Source organism: Hippocampus zosterae, chromosome 4, assembly GCF_025434085.1.
Source record: "Hippocampus zosterae strain Florida chromosome 4, ASM2543408v3, whole genome shotgun sequence".
Classification (NCBI taxonomy): Eukaryota; Metazoa; Chordata; class Actinopteri; order Syngnathiformes; family Syngnathidae; genus Hippocampus; species Hippocampus zosterae.
This window is the reverse complement of record NC_067454.1, coordinates 22,979,955-22,998,589: the sequence shown is the minus strand read 5'-3', so window position 1 is coordinate 22,998,589 and position 18,635 is coordinate 22,979,955. Positions and strand designations below refer to the sequence as shown.

Genomic DNA, 18,635 nt, shown 5'->3' with positions numbered 1-18,635 from the left:
GTGCTTTCTACCACCTTTATTACCGATTTGTCTTACTGTTTATTGTGCATGTTAAATTGCTCCATGTACAGCACTGTGTATGCCGCGATGGCTGTTTGAAAGTGCTCTATAAATACAGTTGACTTGACTTGATTTGACTTGACTTGGAGTTTGCATGTTCTGTGTGGGTTTTCTCCGGGTAGTCTGGTTTCCTCTCACATTCCAAAAACATGCATGGCAGGCTGATTGAACACTCTAAATTGTCCCTCAGTGTGAGTGTGAGCGTGGATGTTTGTTTGTCTGTGTGCTCTGCGATTGGCTGGCAACCGGTTCAGGGTGTCCCCCGCCTACTGCCGAAGACAGCTGGTATAGGCTCCAGCACCCACCGCGACTCTTGTGAGGATAAGCGGATCAGTAAATGAATGGATTGATTTGACTAAATTTAATGGTGTTACAAACGCATATGAAGACTTAATTGGTTAATCAACTATGACAGATGCCAGCTATATGGTGTTGACTGAAATTTTTGGTCATAGTGCTCCGGGGTTGAGTTTGCAAATATCACCTTGGATCATTCTGCTTCATTCTTATTCCATACATCCAGTACTAATCAGAATACCATGTTTAGGCTAGTGGGGCTACATAGAATTTACTGAAAATATATATTTTTGTTTGACTTAACCTTTAAAACCGAACAACCTATTAGTTTCCTTTTTAATACAATCAACAGTTTTCATTTCTCGAATTCACATGATACATACTGCATAACAGCAAACTGTTTTATTGTCCACAGTAAGGGTGGACAATATACAGGTATATCGTCATCATTATTGTCGTCACTGTTGCTTTCACAATGTGCAAAATTATATCATCGAGTATTCATTCTGCATTGAAAAGGAAAGATGAATGAGTCCATTGATGGCTGCAAAGTTTGAGGAAGTATTGAAATCCTCAATCAGTGTGCATATACTGCAAAAGACGAGGTAGTGATAAACTTTTATTCTGTGAATCAGCGGGAAGGATCCAGTCACATGACTCTGATACGAGCAGAGCAAACGTGTTTCAAATGCGACAAAGGCTATGCAGCTCTTTTATTTTTATTTTTTTAATGCGATGTGAACAAGGCGGCCCGGTAGTCCAGTGGTTAGCACGTCGGCTTCACAGTGCAGAGGTACCGGGTTCGATTCCAGCTCCAGCCTCCCTGTGTGGAGTTTGCATGTTCTTCCCCGGCCTGCGTGGGTTTTCTCCGGGTGCTCCGGTTTCCTCCCACATTCCAAAAACATGCGTGGCAGGCTGATTGAACACTCTAAATTGTCCCTAGGTGTGAGTGTGAGTTCGAATGGTTGTTCGTTTCTGTGTGCCCTGCGATAGGCTGGCAACCGATTCAGGGTGTCCCCCGCCTACTGCCCGAAGACAGCTGGGATAGGCTCCAGCACCCCCCGCGACCCTAGTGAGCATCAAGCGGCTCGGAAGATGAATGAATGAATGAATGAATGAATGAATGAATGAATGAATAATACGATGTGAACAGTAACATTCAATTTTTTTCCAAATCCGACCTTTTGCCCTGGCCACTGAGGAATGATGGACTGGCAACATTTTGTAAATTGCCTACCTCTGCAAATAAAGCTGTCTTAGCGATGGGCCCCTTGGAAGTAATCTACCAGCCTTCCTTTTGGATCAGGGTTAAAAAATTCATCAATCTAAATTACAATAATGTTTTCAAACAATGTCTGAAACAGTGAATGTTTAGCTTTCAAAGTTTTTTGGAAAAGGTTAACATACAGGAATGCCTTGAAATAGCATTTCTAAAGCACTGCATGATATTGCATTGAAATTTGTTGAGACAAGAATTTATGTTCATAGTGCAGTGAATGGATGGATGAATGGATGTTAGAAGATCTTGGCCTTAATGTGAGGTGCAGGTTGTTTTCATGCCAGAGTGGAAAAACAAATCCCAAGTGTTCTAAAGCTGATAAAAGCCAGCCAAATTCAAGATGTATGACTTCATTAGGCTTTATTTAATTTGAAACAAGTGGTTTCATTTATTGATGATTGTTTTTTTCTTTGTCAGTCTTTTTTTTTTAACTAAATAGTGACTGTAACATAAGTGTTCACTCGTGATAATTCATTTGCAGCTTTGCTTAAATTTAAATTTGACACTATGATAAATTCTCGTGCAACATCCGAGGTGTAAAGAATGTTGTGTTGGCTATAAAATGTGTAGTTGGGTGACAGTCTGTGTTTTTAGGATTATTGTCTGGCTCCACGGGGGCCAACCATGAGGTCATCTCCGGGTTTACCCCTCTGTTTTCCCATGGTGTGTAGGCCGTGTTGGAGCTTTTTTTTTTTTTTTTTTTTTTTTTTTTTTTTACACCAGCCATTTAGACCTGCGTTTTAACATTCTACTCTTGAATCTTGTCATGTCCGGATTCTTGTACGCACTAAAGAAGACTTGAGCGTACACCACTGCTCATGGTTGTCGGAATGTGAGAGGGCCTAAGCTTATTGACCCACTGCAGATAATATCAGCGTTGCCAATATGAACGCACACACTGATGCCCATATACCGTATGTAGAGCATTAGGCATGCTCAGCAACAGCAGCAGGAACAGTGCACCCATTTTCTGCTGATGAGCAGCAAACTTATCTCAGACTAAGCCTTGTCAAGCTGTGCTCTGGGTGTTGTTTTTCTGTCTTGGTGGATTAAATATACAGGAAAAGGGTGTTTGCTTTATTTCCACCCGACATTTGTGACAGGTTTGGGCCCTGCCCATACTTGACACGGGCAAATCTTTGTTGCGCTGCGTGAAGGCATGAGAAAGAAAGTGGTGTTCAATTTTCGATACTTTCTCATCGATTGTGTTCTGCCATTGTAGTCTACAACATGTTATTTGGCATCGGGATCTAGTGTGTTGTGCAAACTTAACATGTATAAAACTGTGCATGTTAGGAGAAAACAAAGTAATGGCATCCTATCCTTGTGTGTACATAAGGCCTCTCTCTTTTCAGAAAAAAAACCCAAAACGTTTTTGCTCCCACTGTCTCAAAATGGAAATGTATAAATAGCAAATCAATTATTTACAGGCCCTATTGTGCATCTTTGCCCACTAATAAAATGAAACACTGATCTTTGTATTCCTTGTGGAGTTGAGTTTTATTGCCGGAATACTTACTGTACCAGATAGCTTCTCTAATAACTTGACAGTGTTCGTATCTTATTATGTTTCTTAAAAACTGGGTGGAGACTTCTCTTAAATGTTAGTTGTTCGTCACAGGTCCCTTGTTTTGAGTTAGACGGGTTTGTACATGCTTGTTCTCAACTGACTTTTTATCTGGTGTCACAGGAATGTTGTAACATAAGTTGTAACCTCCTCATCTCCAATGTCTTCCTATGCTGTTTATTTTTTATAAATGCTTATTCCTCCTGTATGAGCATCTTCATAAATTTGGTATCGATTTATGTTTGGGTCTCTTGGCATACTTAAATGTTCTTTTTTTTGTCCAATAAGAAAAGCTCAAATGCGAGTGCCTTTTCTTTACCTGAAATTTAAAGAGGAATCATTATTATGGTTTCCCTGAGAAGCCTGGCTGAGACTAGGTCATTACATGTTAATTTAACCATGCCCAGTATGCGACGAGTGGCTCTTGATTTAGCGCTTCATATATTTTCTGATGTATTATGTTGCCAGATTACCGGAGGACGTCACAGTTGTAGTTGCATCAAAAAATATTGTGCTATCCACAAAATACCCCAGGTTTTGTGTATCTTCCATGCACTTTATATTTATTGTGTGGTGTCTGTTGCATGTTGAAGCGCCACCATAGTGACCAAATGCTCCTCCTAAAGAGAGTAGATGAGCGTTGTTTTTCAGCATTTTATTAATCTACTAATTTCGATGAATCGTCTGGCCCTATTTTATAGTCTTATGAATGAATGGTGGTGGACTTGGGACGTAACCGTTGCACACACACACACACACACACACACACACACACACACACACATATATATATATATATATATATATATATATATATATTCTTCACATAGATAACTTACATGCCCTTTTTGACTGGTGCGACTTGTATACCCAGAGCAAGGTATAGTCAGAAAAATATGGGACTAATAATCAGTCGTGGTTTGGCCCTAAAAAAAGAAATCCTATTGGTCTATCACTATTGAAGATTTATGTGGATTTTAGGTCATTGCTATTTTTCCATAATCTTTTAAGGCCTAAAAGGTGTTAGTTGTATAATCCATTCGGGATAAAGGCAGCTAATAGCTATTCTTTTAGTATTACAGTAGCTTTTGTACAGGTTTAACAATAGTATTTTATTCTTCTCACAGCAGCTGTTCATGAGCAAGATTTATGGCCATCTTGACAGACTGAACAGTTCTCTCCACCTTTGCCCAACACCATTATTATGGTTTTATTGCATCTTTAGCGTCTCTTTTTGGACACTGGGCGAAGTTCACACGGCTCGGCCAAATGAAAACCTGATATTCCCCCGGCTGTGTGAACAATTATTCATTGATTTTGAAAACTCTGTCTTTATTCATCTGCTAAAGTCAACTACAGTACTCAAACACAGTGTGTGATGTGTGTGCAGATACAGTCAAACTTCTGGTTTTCGAACGTCTCTGTTCTCGACCAAATCGGTTTCCGACCAAAAATTTTGAGTTTTTTATGCCTCGAATGATGACCGAATTTCGGTTCTCGAACAAACTGAGCGCACTTGAATGCGTCACTTGACTCCTCTCGCCTTCCTTACACGAGGAAGTGACGCTTCCTCGGGTAGACGAGGGAGTGACACTTCCTTGTGTAGCGTTCCATTGTGCACAGACGTGTTCAATCAAGATTTTTTTTTTTTAAAAGAGCGTGGTTTCAGTTTTAGAACAGCCTTCTGGAACGGATTATGGTCGAAAACCGAGTGTATGTATACAGGGACTTTTTCAACTTGGGCTTTTGCGTAGGAACGTGTAAATACAAGCACAATTATCTCATGCCGATATACATTCCTGCTCATTAAACACTTTATTCTTAAACACTGTTCTTTTTGTCAAGTACCAAATGACCATGTAAATATGTGAAATTCAAGCTTCTTGCATTTTCTTCCCCACTTTGATGCCTTGCAGCTTTGCACACATTGAAGCTTTGAATACGCATTACTCGATACTAGAACTATATGATGGTATATATCACGATGACGACGTATCGTGTCACCTTTCGACCATCATATTGATCGTCATTTTTCACTTGCAGCAAACAATAACATCAGAGGCAGCTTGATTTGCTGGGCCAAAGCGGTCACTTCACACAATATTACACCACACAGCTGACACCAGGTGGCAGACTGAACAACAGTATAGGAGAGTGAATCATATACATGGTCTTCCTAAATTACAAACGTATGGTGCAAAATTAAATCAAACAGTCAATGACAATAAATAACAAGATGGATGAATGCACATATCGAATACTCCGACTTTCGGAAAAAAAAAACTAAAAACAACAAACCAGTAATTATTACGATACAGTACATTGTTATTTACTGTATATCGCACTTTCACAACAGCTGCAGGTCAAACAAAGCACTTTCCAGAGCATTAACATAAATAAAATGTGGTAATGTAAGACACAGACAGTCATGCAATCGTAACCACTTTTTATTACTATTTACAAAAAACAAACAAACAAACAAAAAAAAACCCTCATGGCACATCTGCCACTGAGTGGGAACCAATCCCAGCCTGCCCGCACTCAATTCAGGAAAGTGTACCACTGCAGCATTAATGATAGATTTGGAAGTTTTTCCCATAATTGAACGGCAGAGACCGTCCCAAAAAGCTTCACTGGGTTACTTATGTCACTCGGAGAGGTTAGTCGGCAGTTCGAGCTGAGACGCGGAAGAAGCCAGCTACAGCAAGTTTAGCAATGAACTTCGGCTGGCTGTGAGTGCCTGCTAAACTTAATGTTGTTGTTGTGTTCCGAAGTGAGTAATAACAGGCTCAATGTTGGCAAATAAACTTTACTTCTTTCTTCTGCATGCTGTGTGGCGATGCAATATTCCACAGCAAGCCTGGAAACTGACAGCTTGCCCCAGACACGGAGAGTGGATTGTGGCCTGTTTTGGGATGTTTATCGGACCTGTAATTATTGGCTCGATGTTGGAATAAATATGCAAAGTGCTATGCTTCATTCATTCATATATATACCTGTATATACACACACACAAACACACACAAGGCTCTTTGCAATTCTGAGTAGTGATTATCTTTGTGATTAATCCGTATAGGACCTTTGCAAACAGCTGCTTTTATTTGAGGAAAATAACATTAACCCCTACTCGCAACAGGGAGTCGCCGCTTAGAATTGAAGTGGATTTATATGGGACAGGAGATGTGAGCCATTCTTTCATTCATTCAGTTTCCCATCCGCTTATCATCACAAGGGTCGCTTGAGCCTATCCCAGCCGTCTTCGGGCAGTAGGTGGGGAACACCCTGAACCGGTTGCCAACCAATCGCAGGGCACACAGAGATGAACAACCATCCACGCTCACACTAGATGTGAGCTAATCCCTCTTTTTTGTCAATGGACGCTACAGCTTCTTGATTGCTTTCAAACTTAGCTTGTAGCAGGCGCGTGCACAGTTTGAGCATAATGTCTCTGATTCATGGTGAAAGGACACTTTGACATTCTCCTCTTTCATCTATAACTGCTTTATGTATGCAGGAAAAGTGGTTAAGAGTGCATGAATGTCTGTGTCTTATGTTATTTATGTGTTGTGTTATATTATTCCGTTATTCTATGTTAACTATTCTGTTAGCGCTATATAAAGAAATATATTTTGTATTGTATGTCACAGACCAACATAGTAACTGAATCATAATTTGTGCATTTTCTTCAATCTCGCTTTGAAGCAATGCCCTTTCTTTGAATGAATTTTTTAAAATTTAAAATCTGATGACTGTATTAAATGATAAAAACACTGATTAACTGATTATTTAAGTAAAATCGTTGTAGCTCTAAAATTGAACATTTTACACCGAATCTACTTGATCGTGCTATGCTTATGGATGATCGAATTGGCAGCATAAACCCCTGATTAGAACATTCCTTGTTATTGCGCTTGTTTTATTGTCCATTTAGCTCATACAATCATCCCTGTTGGGCCTCACATTCTCCAGCCCTGATGCATTTCATTTGCACTCTACATGCCCAGGCAGCTGCATGGTTCTAACTGCTTAGGTATATGTCACTGCTCATGGATTGAATAGTGTCTGCCTAAAATACTTTGCATGGCAACTCTGAAATGAAAATGTATTTCACATTAGCACTAAACCACTAAGGACTTAGGGAATTGGAGTTCAGCCAGCCAGCAGTCACCATTATTCTCAACAGTTTGATTGATTTGTTCTTGTAGGAACAAGTACATACATACTGATGCAGGACCAGCACAATACTTGAAGAAAAGTCGTCACCCCCCCCCCTCCCAATCAACTGCATGAAAAGAAACCAGCTCTCACTGTCTTACTGAAAATATTTCATGGAACCAAATCGTTTCAGTTTTTGAACGTTATTTTCAAGTCTCCGATATAGCCAGAGAATTGGGATCTCACCGCCAAAATATATTGCACCAATAAATTAGCATGTCACAGTGATTTTCAACAGCATGCAGCTATGTTAATGCAATACATCATTGGTTTCAGTGATGATAGAATGTACCAACTGGTGATTGCAGTCTAATTTGGGTCTCGTTACAAACCAAATATCATATGTGCTTAGAGCAGTGGTTCTCAATTATTTTCTGTCCTGCCCCTCCAAGGAAGAGGAAAACATCTCTTGCCCCCCGCACGGCTATAAATAGTATCATTTGTCTATAAAATTGTACACCTTTGCATAACGCTGTATCCTTATTAACGTATAAGAGAATTAAAAAGAAATATGGACCAAAGAATAGCTTTAGTAATGAACAGAAAAGATTTAAAGTGCATCTGAAATTCAAAAATAACATTGAATCCTTAATTTAACAATAAATATTTTTTGACTGACCATGTCAAACCATACGATACTGAAAAATAAAATGTCATAAACTCAATAACTAATAATGCATTCAATCTAATCACCAACATTATCCCAGGAGCACAATATAAAAAAAACTTTAACCAGCAAAACAAAATGTATAAAATAATTTGTGTTTAAAAAAAAAAAATCAAAGATGATGTCTGGATTAATGCTACAATGAGCACATTTTGCAATGCACAGCTTTTCGAAGCGAGGTTTGAAGCAGGACACAGCAACTCTCGGCTCCTGCTCAATGTGTAGCCAGGACCTGTATTACAGTATTGGTTTACTGTAGTAGTAGTCACAAAGCGGCATGATTGGTGGCAATATTCTGCACTTTTTCTCTGAAAAAAAACTCAAGCAGCTTATCAGCGTGATTGGGGTGTAATGTCTTTAAGTGACGCCTTAATGTATTTGGCTTCCTGCTGTCCGCTACCAGCATTTTTAGACAAAGTAAGCACCTCGATCTTCCCTCGTCTGCCACCGCAGGCATATTGAAGCGAAGCTCTACCTCTGTCACATTTCCTCCATGAGAATGCTCCCTGCGCAAACTCTGCCAATGAGAGCGCCACTGCCCCCCTAATTTAGTGCAGGTGCAACTGCAAGTTATTATAGGACAGATAAAAAATAAAAAATCATGTTCCCCCAGGTCAAACGCGCCACCCACTGATGGAGCCTCTCGTCCACCTGGGAGGGTGCATCCCACTATTTGAGAAACACTGTCTTACAGTAATTTGAAACCTTATTGTCATCCTGACTAATCCAAAAATTGGTAGGCATTTTTTTTTTCATTTCCCTAAATCGTCAATGCAATTTAGTGTTAACTGGATACTTTTTTTTCAATGAGCAAAAACTGCATACCCGCCTCTAAATGCCCATTATTTTATTGAGGAAATACATTTCTTCAATAAAATAGAATAGTGTTCTGAATTGTTGCAATAGTAATATAAACACCACTTTAATATCACGAGTAATAGCACTCCTCATTTATTATAAGACTAACTGAATCCCACATGAGCAAGTACTAGGCCAGGGGTGGCCAACCAGTCGGAGACGAAGAGACAATTTTTTTACTGTGTTACTGCAAAGAGCCACATCATACCCTTCCTCACACACACACACACACACACACACACACACACACACACACACACACACACACACACACTTTTTTGGCGAAAGATCGTCTTTTGTAGCGACCAACTTCTCACGAATGCTCCCGATCGCGCACGTGCAAGCATACGCACACACACGCGCACGTGCACACATGCACACACACTACGATGAGCAACAGTCAGAACAGGCCGAAAATGAATGAAAGCTAAAGATACAAACAGACAAATTTACCCCTCCCTCCATTTTCTCCTCCCACCCTTGTGGTCAACTTGGGACCAGTTCGCTGGCTCCCGGTCGATTCTGATCGATGTATTGTGCACCCCTGCCTTAAAAAAAAAATCTGAGGTTATTTGCTGACTAGCTTAGCACCGTTGTTTGCACATGAGCGGTGATGCAGTCATCTGATTGGTTGCCCTCTATGTCAATCAAGTAACGGTGCGATGATAGGCTGACGTCGTATGTTCTGTGTAGTTAGGACCTTTTTTTGCATGGCATCGCCACTGCCGAGGCGTTTTCGACGCTTGTTGTGTGAAAGCCCACGATCCGCATTGAAACTGCCAAAGAGCCGCGGGTTGGCCACCCCTGTACACGGCGATTGAGGCAAGCCAAAAATCCTGCTTCGGAAGAAACATCAAGCTGACCCCAAGGCTCAATGTGGGGCGTCTGATGTTAAATTATTATTTTTTTCTCAAAGATAATTTGCACAGCTTTAAACTGTAGAATTGTGGAGAATTCAGTTAACTGAGTTATGTTCTCGAAAATATGTAAGTGGTGGCGGGGCTCGCTGTAGCCATGGTCTCTTTGCTCCCCGAATCTTTTAGCAGCATAATCCAAAACTCAGAAGACACTGACAAATGTACGCAGGCTCTGCCTCACACAGAGTGGTGTTTCCAAGCCAAAACACACAAGACGACAACAAAAACAGGACCGAGTCTGTCGTCAAAAGTCACAAGCGGGCCATTGTTCCTGTTGGAGTGGTGAAGGGGATCAATACTGTTTGAGCTGAAACCACCCAAATTTTACACACGGATATGTTTCATACTTCAGTCATTTGAGTTGCTGTATTAACAGTATTGTATCACAAAGGAAGGCAGTACAGTAATAGTATCAGACTCACACAAGAACCACACAAGCAGCAGAGTGGCTTGTTTTTGTGGTGACCAAAGTTTTTTTGGTGGAGGCCTGCTACAGGTAAATGTCTATGTGGAGAAACACTACACCTATAAAGTATTATTTCACGGAAACGATCAATAACATCATTGATCAGTCAGCGAATATTTGTTTTGACTGCAAAGTTAATCTGAGTGAAACAGCAGCCTCTTGCTGGTTACAGATAAGAGTTTACTTATCCATGCATCCATTTTTCTGGGCTTGCGGGTTTCTGGAGCCTGTCCCACCTGACTCTGAGTGAGAGGCAGGGTACACACATGTACCCTGAACTGGTCACCCACCACCCTATCGTAGGGCATGTAGACACAAACAACCATTCACAATCACATTCTTCCCGATGGGCAATTTGGAGTATTTAATTAACCTACCATGAATGTTTTTGGAATGTACCCGCAGAAAACCCATGCAGGCATGGGGAAAGGATGTAAACACCATACAGGAAGGCCGTAGCCCGGATTTGAACCCACTCCCTCTGAACTGTGACGTGGATGTTAGTGCCCATATTTTGCATGATTTCCTTCATTTGACCTAGATACCGTAGCACAGGGGTGCCCAAACTTTTTGGATCGAAGATCTACTTTTCGATCAACTAACCTCCCGGGATCTACCCTTACCGGCACGCGCGCACACGCGCGCACACACACGCACACATGCACGCCATTATGAGAAACAGCCTGAAACTGAGGCACTCGATGCACTTTTGCAGCCTGTTAACTATCGTAGCTCACACATACAGTTTTAAAGTGCATCTCTGGGCCCTCCTAGATTCCTATTCTTTGCCCGTGCCCTCGGTGAATTGTACACGAAGCAAACTCTGAATGAGAATCATGACGATAAAAGATAGAGTGCAACAGCTCTGATCAATTGCAGACTGCTTAGCGCAAACATCTCCCGGTGACGTAATCACGCGCCACCGTAAAATCAAAATGTACCTGCTTTATTTTATTTTTTAATTTATTTATTTTTGTGAAAATGAGACTGATAGGATGATTAGGGTGCAGCGTACATTAACACAAAAAATATATATTACTAACATGTACAAAGACACACAAATGGCTGTTTTTTTTTTCTCCTCGACACTCCTCGGATCTACTTAGGACCTTTCTTAGATCTACCGTTAGATCAAGATCTACCTAATGGGCACCCCTGCCGTAGCACTACTATATTGAGTGGAGTTCAAATTGACTTTTAACGTTGCATTTTCTTCAGTGTAAGATAGATTTTTGGTCTTTTTCATGGAATCAACAAACAAAAAAACTGTTGCTTGCACTGTGCATCACCAAATCTTGTTCACTGACCCATTTTTGACTCTTAACTGTTTTGATATATTCCCAAATCTTACTACCAAAACAAATGTGATATAGTTGATATTGATTGATAAAATATAACCTATATCAGTTTGAAAAGGCATGATTACTAAAACTACTAATACATTCAAGAAGCTACCAAGCTCTTCCCCATCTAACTTTGACATTTCATAATGTATGTCATAGATCATAAATAGATAGATGCAGTGGACGTCTACTATGACCGTTTTCACCACCATCGTCATAACCTTGTGAAACCACATCTTTAACATCAGTAGTTTGGCAGTTTCAGTTGACATATTAGCCTCCAGCTTGATGCTTCTGTCCTGACAGTAGGTTGTAATTAGACGACTGACTTTCTATTTGCTGCCAGTGATTTCATCCATCAGGACATTAGAGACCCGTAAGTCCAACTGGGCGAGAGGCAGGAAACCGAGGTGTTGTGAAGAGTTACAGCCTGTGCTGAGGGGTTGATAGCAGCCACACGCTGTAATAATTCCAGGCAAAAGGAATGTGTGAATAGTTAAACACCTTGGACGTGTCAGGTGATGTTGCCAAGGTCACTGTGTTTAAATAGCAACTTGATATGATGGCATGCTACCTTTAGATGCATGCAAACAAGACAAGTTTAAAGCCGTCTTTTCAACGTAGTAAACATGTGCAACAGTATTACTCGTCCCCTCCCAACAAAGGTTTCCTTTTTTCAAATTATTTGGGAGCTCCCCCTAAAGGTCTGAATAGAGTGATTTTACAAGATCGTTCATACAACAAATTCTTCTTGATGGTCAAGGTACCGCAGTGTACTGTATATTGTTTTTAATGCACCAGTAAAAGTACATTGGCATTTTGTAATGTTCAACAAATTCATTTTTTATATGTTACATCTTATTTTTGGTCCATACTACAACCTCTTATGTTTTCTGATAATGCCTCATAACCCCTTGTCCACTTCGCTGGACCTTCTCCGCTTGCCATGACGGCACTTGGCTCTGCTCATCCTCTATTGCGGTGGTTGACTTTCCACTACAAAATAGGATGTGGTCGTGACAAACTGCTCTGACATCACTAGTTCGTGTGTCCGTGATGAATGGATATGATATGGAAGAAGATCTCTGAAAAAGTGTGTATTTTTTTTTTAGCTCTCCTCAAAAGTAGTTTGCTCAGTTGTGTTTTGCTTGCTAACAGCCCCATTCTTGACTGGTACATAAACAGACTGACAAACAAATACGCACACAATCAAGCCATGTGAGATATTTACGTAAAGTGTTCTACTGTATGCCGTTGTAAGCTAGGTGCCATTTTGGCACCTTTGTCTCCATGCTAGGGTGAGCAGCTTTCGTAAATTGACACCCAATCCTTCATATGACATGTCACGTGGAGGCGGATTGCGCATGTTTGTGGATCTCAGAGCTGCTCTGTTGACACCACGCCCTGAGCAGAGGCCAGGAACACGAGCCCACTCTGACCTGAAAATTGTGTCAGTTAAATACCCTCCTCATCCCTTTCACTCTTATTTTTTACGTGTGACTTTTCCCTCAATCAAGTGAACTTTGAACTCTTCTTCTGTGGCGGTATTAGTATGCCACTGGGCTGCAGTCTCAGACAGCTGGTTGTAAAAAGGCTGACTTTTAACCTTGCTACCGTGGAACTCGGATCACGGGGCTTTGTGAAAGCACCTCTCTCTCTCTCTCGAGATGGACGGGTCAACAGCAACACTTGCCCAACTAATGTGCTATGAGTGTCAATGCCAGGACCCTTTCAAATGTGCAAACCACAATCCCCCTCTGACATTAATATATTCCGATGGAAACAAGTAAGGGGCACAGTGGGGGGTGGTCATATAAGCAATGTCTTTTGGATGGCCTTCTTTCGTGCTGGGAGTGGAGACTCTATAGCCATTACTCATGGTGCAGTAATGCTCAGAATGTATTCTTGGCTCCTGTCTTCATATCAGTCACTATAGAGAGGTTTGCAAGTCAAAAAAAGAGGTAGCCAGTCTGCAGGCTGTCTGCACCGCTGCTATTTACCAGGGAGGGAGTGATATTTTAAACCGGGGAGCCCACATATTTACCCCATAAAGCTTGACTGACCTTGCCATTTGTTGGGGGTTAAGGCGTATGAGACCACTGCCGGTGAAAAGAAGCTGGGAAAGAGAGAGGCTCTCTTAATAAGCAGCCTGCTACCAGTGTCTGCAGGCAGACTGAAAGCAGTCCAGAGAGAGGGAGGAAGACTGTCCAAAAGAAAACGGAGCAAGGCAACTTGTGGAAGATTTTGACGAGTGTAGTGGAAGACATTCGGTGGAGTTGAGAAGTAGCCAAGCTGAGCTGACTTTCCCCCCTGAGGAGGAGTTGCAGTTGCCGGCCAGGGCAGGTCCCAAGGCTGGCAGGGGCTGGCCCTACTGCTTCTCCACCTCTGTTTCTTTCCTCCTTTTCCACTCTTCCTTATCCTCCCTTGAAGAATCGACTGCTGTGCAGTGGTGAACTTACAGGTAGAGCCTGTAAGAAGCGCAGGAATGCTTGAATATTCGTCAAACGAAGACCACTCCAGAGGATGAGCCTTTTCATAAGAGGACCTCTGCTGCCGTTTTGATCTTTGTTTTTTGCACTCACTGGTTGAGTGCATATTGGAGAATTTTATACTTTTTTTTCTTCTCCATTTTTGTTTTTCAAAACCGGAACGCTGGCAACCTTTTCGGTAGCACGGTGCAAGGACCAGTTCCACTCACCCAAGATGAGCCGCTGGCTGAAATGCACCTCCAATCACTTTGTAGGTATTCCTTTCTAAAAACAAGTCGTAATTGCTGTTCTAGGTTTCATTTCGTCCCTGTTCAAAAGTAAAAAAATGTTTACTTTTGGTGGTTTGTTGGTGGCCAAATCCAGCAAACATTCTCAGTTTCTATAATTCAGCGAATGTACAAAGAGCATGCCAGTATTTTCAGATTTAAACTGGTTTTGTATGTGTTGGTGCTTCATGTAGCACTGTTCCCTTACATAGTAACGATGTCGTAAAAGAAAAAAAAAAGAACTGTAGCTCTTAATCGCTAATTATATTTGCACTGTTAATTAAACTACTCTGCCATTAATTTCTGTCCAATACTAGATCACTGATGGTCTTATGCTGTTATTCTCAGAACACAGACTGGAACAAGTACGATGATCGGTTGATGAAGGCAGTCGAGCGAGGGGAAGTGGATAAGGCGGCTGCTGTTCTGAGCAAGAAGGGTATCATCCCAACCAAGCTTGATGTGGAGGGACGCTCTGCGTAAGTAAACAGACACCCACATTTCCATACTCAGACAAGCTCACGCCCAGTCACAGTCTGTTGACAAACGAAAATAGACCCTTGACAAAACACTTCAAGTTCAATGCCAACACACTAAGAGCAACTTTTTCTTGTTCCTTCGCTTACAAAGATAGGATCTTTTACAATGGTGAGCTCAGCTCTTAACAGCTTACTCAGAAATAGTTTGACACCTTTCTTTATGACCACAAGGCTTCATCTCCCTATCTAACCCTCTAAAAATTGATATAATATCCTCACAGCTATGGATAAGGTTTTACATTTCATCTTTAAACCTTCTTCTCGCGGCCTAAAATATTTCTATCACAGTTGAACACGAGTACAGCGCTTTATATATAAAAAATATAATCTATACATCTCCCCAACACGCCCCTTTAAATGGTCATCTGCCTCTGGAGGTCAGTGGAGGAGTCGGTCTTAAGAATTTTTGTGGCCTCTCGAGGCTTGACCACACTGGCCATGAGGCTGTTTGGATAGTTCTCACAGGAAATGACAGCCCAAAAATTCAGCTTAGAAAAGTTGTGGCGTTCACAACATCAAGTCAGACAGATGTTTTGCCTCAGAAGGAATCTATTATTGGAATCAGTTGACATTGTTTAAGCCCATATTTTACATGGTTGCATTTTTTTGTCAAGGAGCCTCCCAGTTTTCTGCAAAGAAAGCTAGGAACACTGAACTCCCTGTTTCATGAAATGGATTCAGTTTAATCCCCAATATATTGCGATCTCTGGTCTCTTCCAGGGTCAGTGTGAAAAAGATTTTAATAGCTTATCGCCGTTGAATCTCTCCTCCTTCAAACGTTTCCAGCCATCTGTGTAAGTTGTTTTTTCAGCACTGTTGCACAAAACAACAAATCATCCAGCATTCTGTTCTCAAATCTGTCGTAATAATGCACTAAAATTCATCAGAACTAAATGCAGTAACCTTAATGCAGAGTTCTGGATTTAAATTTAATACGAAAACCTTTATTAGTCTCGCAATGGAGAAAGTCCCAATTCACAGCAGCAAAGTTATGAAAGGAAGAAGTAGAACATCAAAAATATAGGAGCTGCTGGAAAGGCAGCCACTTTCGCAGCGCTATTTTGAAGTGAAAATAACAAAAATAACACAACAGAAGACATAGGACACAGACAGTCGTGCAATTAATTAAGAGAATAGATCACCCCTTTGCTTGGTCTGCCCAAAACAAAATTAACCACAACTGCTATTCAGCAGGTCTACACTTAGTTCAGTGTGCCACCCACAGACCAACACGTCTATGGCATTCTGGCTACTGCCAAAGCCGGGAAAGAATGTAAAATGGTGACCGGTGGTTATTAAAGACTTCTCTGTGGGGGAAGCCAATTACAAACTGCTAAACCATTAATTAAATTTGTTGTATTTGTTTGTCCATCTGTACTAGTTAATAATAGGGCTGTCTGCAAGATGGATTAGCATTTTGTTGAAGTAATTAATTTAGGCGTCCAGCTGAGTAAACACAGCTAATGCCTGCCGTGGCATTAGTTGCCTGATTCGCCACACCTGCTTCAAAAGAACAGATGTGATCGAACGCTCACAATGAGTCAGCTGCTAAAATCACTTTGGTAGCACTTCAGACGTTCACTGGTTCAACTTTATACATACGTCACTGTGATCCCCTTTGTTATTCAGGATTAATAGTTATTTCTTATTTTGACAACAATAAATGTCTGTGTAGTCATCAAGGTCAAGATTGAATTTGAAGACTTGCGGTCATGCTGTATTCTGTTGTGTTGCTAAAACAGAAAAGATGCACGCCTTTCCTGACTGAGCGCATTCCCCCGTCCACTCAAATCTATTATTTTTGCACTCTCATGCCAGACTTGAACTGTGGGTGGAGCAACCCCAAAATGTGAGCATTCCCTACCAAATCTGGCCCCGCGCACATGCTGCGCGCATTTTGATTCAGATTCAGACACTTAGCTGATCCCTAAAAGGGCAAATCCTTTGCAGTCTACCGGAACACATTCAATCACACAAGAACATGCAACATGTTATCTGACATAACACATACCTGTATTAAAAAAAAAAAAAACAAAGTCAAAGAGGTCTTGATGGTCAATAAGCAATGATAAGAACAATTTTTACAATATATAATTGAAAATGATTCGATAGCCTGACAGCAAAAGGAATAAAAAAATTGGGAGCATCTTTTAGTTCTCTTTAGAGGTGCATAATAACTGTGCGGACAGCACATGGTCATGTTGGCTGAGGATGCGCTTTACCTTATTTTTCACCTGGTTCTCCCAGAGGGAACACAGATCTCTTGACTGCTTGACCCCAGTGCTTTTAGAGCAAACGTGGACAATGCTTTTCAGGTTCTTCTTGTCCTTGATAGACAATCCACTGAATCAACAGACAGCAGAAAATGTTAACAGACTTTCATTATATGAACAGTAAAAATTTGGATTCAGTTGCCTGCCCACATATGGCCCGACACCGCCCTGTGTAACTACTTGCTTCACGGCCGACTAGGAATTAGCATTCATGCTTTTATTCGTTTGTTGCTTTTAGCACTCAGAAGCCACTCCGCCAGCACATCTCCTATTGGATGTCACAGTGCGGCCGCTCCTGAATTGAGCATATTTCAATTCGAGGCACGGCACTTCGACAACATGGCTACTCGGTTGTCGTAGAATAAAGAAGTCTTTAAATAATAAATAAATAATTAACATTGTATTTTACAGCTAAGCCACTGATTTTTTTCCAGTTCAAGTTACTGAAGTTGTTCCAGTGGAAGTATCCGGTACATTACTGGAGTAAATCGTCTGGGCCAACCCGTGGACTCAACATGTAATAAACGGATTATTTTGGACAGTGTAGGTCTCAAGTAAACGGTATTGTGTTGCATTCACATTCTTACTGTTTATTGGGAACAAATGTTTTTGAAAGTGATGTATTTTAAGTGTGTAGAGGTCTCTTAACTATGTGGGTGTGTTGGCATGTCACAAAGAAGAAGAGGCTGCAACAGCTATTTTTCACCACTCAAAAAATACATTCCCACACAAACGACAAATCTCAGTCACGTTGTTTATTATCTGGTTCTCTTATTAGTTTTGCTTTGGTCTCTGAGAGGGGAAAAATGTCAGCTTTGCGAGGGTCATGTGAAAGTAATATGGGAGTTACCAAATCTAATTTAATACACGCATTTTCGAGTCTGTGACGTGGTGTACGACTCTGTTATTGAAGGAACCACCTCATCCTCAAGAGGTTCAGGCACAGTATTTAACTCCGATTAACTGGTCTCCGTCAATCTAAAAATAGCCACCTGTGCACTGCCTACCTTGAAGCTGCCCAAATAACTCGTGGGATGACAACATGACATCACTGAATGTGCAGTCTTGAAGCCCAGAATTATGTTTAGCCGTTTTATGAAGCAGACATGTTGGGCAGCTGCATGTATCTCTTTTCAGCTTTTATGGATATCTTTATGTTCAGTTATTAACATTCCTGGCAACACTGTGGTGTCTTAACATTCTTTGTGTGGAGTCAAATGACTTATAGCTCCCCCAAACTAGTTTCTGCTTTTGAGGTGTTAGTGAGGTGGGGACCCTCCAGTGCTACCCCAAAAATCAACGTCTCTGGGCCATTATCACTGCTTTTAATACTCATATGGGTGTTGAGGCGACAGCTTGGCTGTCGCCTTGGCAGAATCCTTGGGGTTAGTGTATAAAC

General features: G+C 41.1%; 1 protein-coding gene across 6 annotated transcripts in view; it reads left to right on the top strand.

Annotated features, from left to right (window-relative positions):
- Positions 1–18,635, top strand: part of uacab (uveal autoantigen with coiled-coil domains and ankyrin repeats b) — a 44,342-nt gene that overhangs the window by 1,915 nt on the left and 23,792 nt on the right. For 4 of the 6 annotated variants that reach the window (XM_052063041.1, XM_052063038.1, XM_052063042.1 and 1 more), the window contains exon 2: positions 14,773–14,903. In XM_052063041.1, coding sequence (XP_051919001.1) covers positions 14,773–14,903 — 131 coding nt within the window. Of the gene's footprint in view, positions 1–13,574; positions 14,409–14,772; positions 14,904–18,635 lie in introns of those variants that run through there. The other 2 variants (XM_052063040.1, XM_052063039.1) reach the window with 2 other exon arrangements.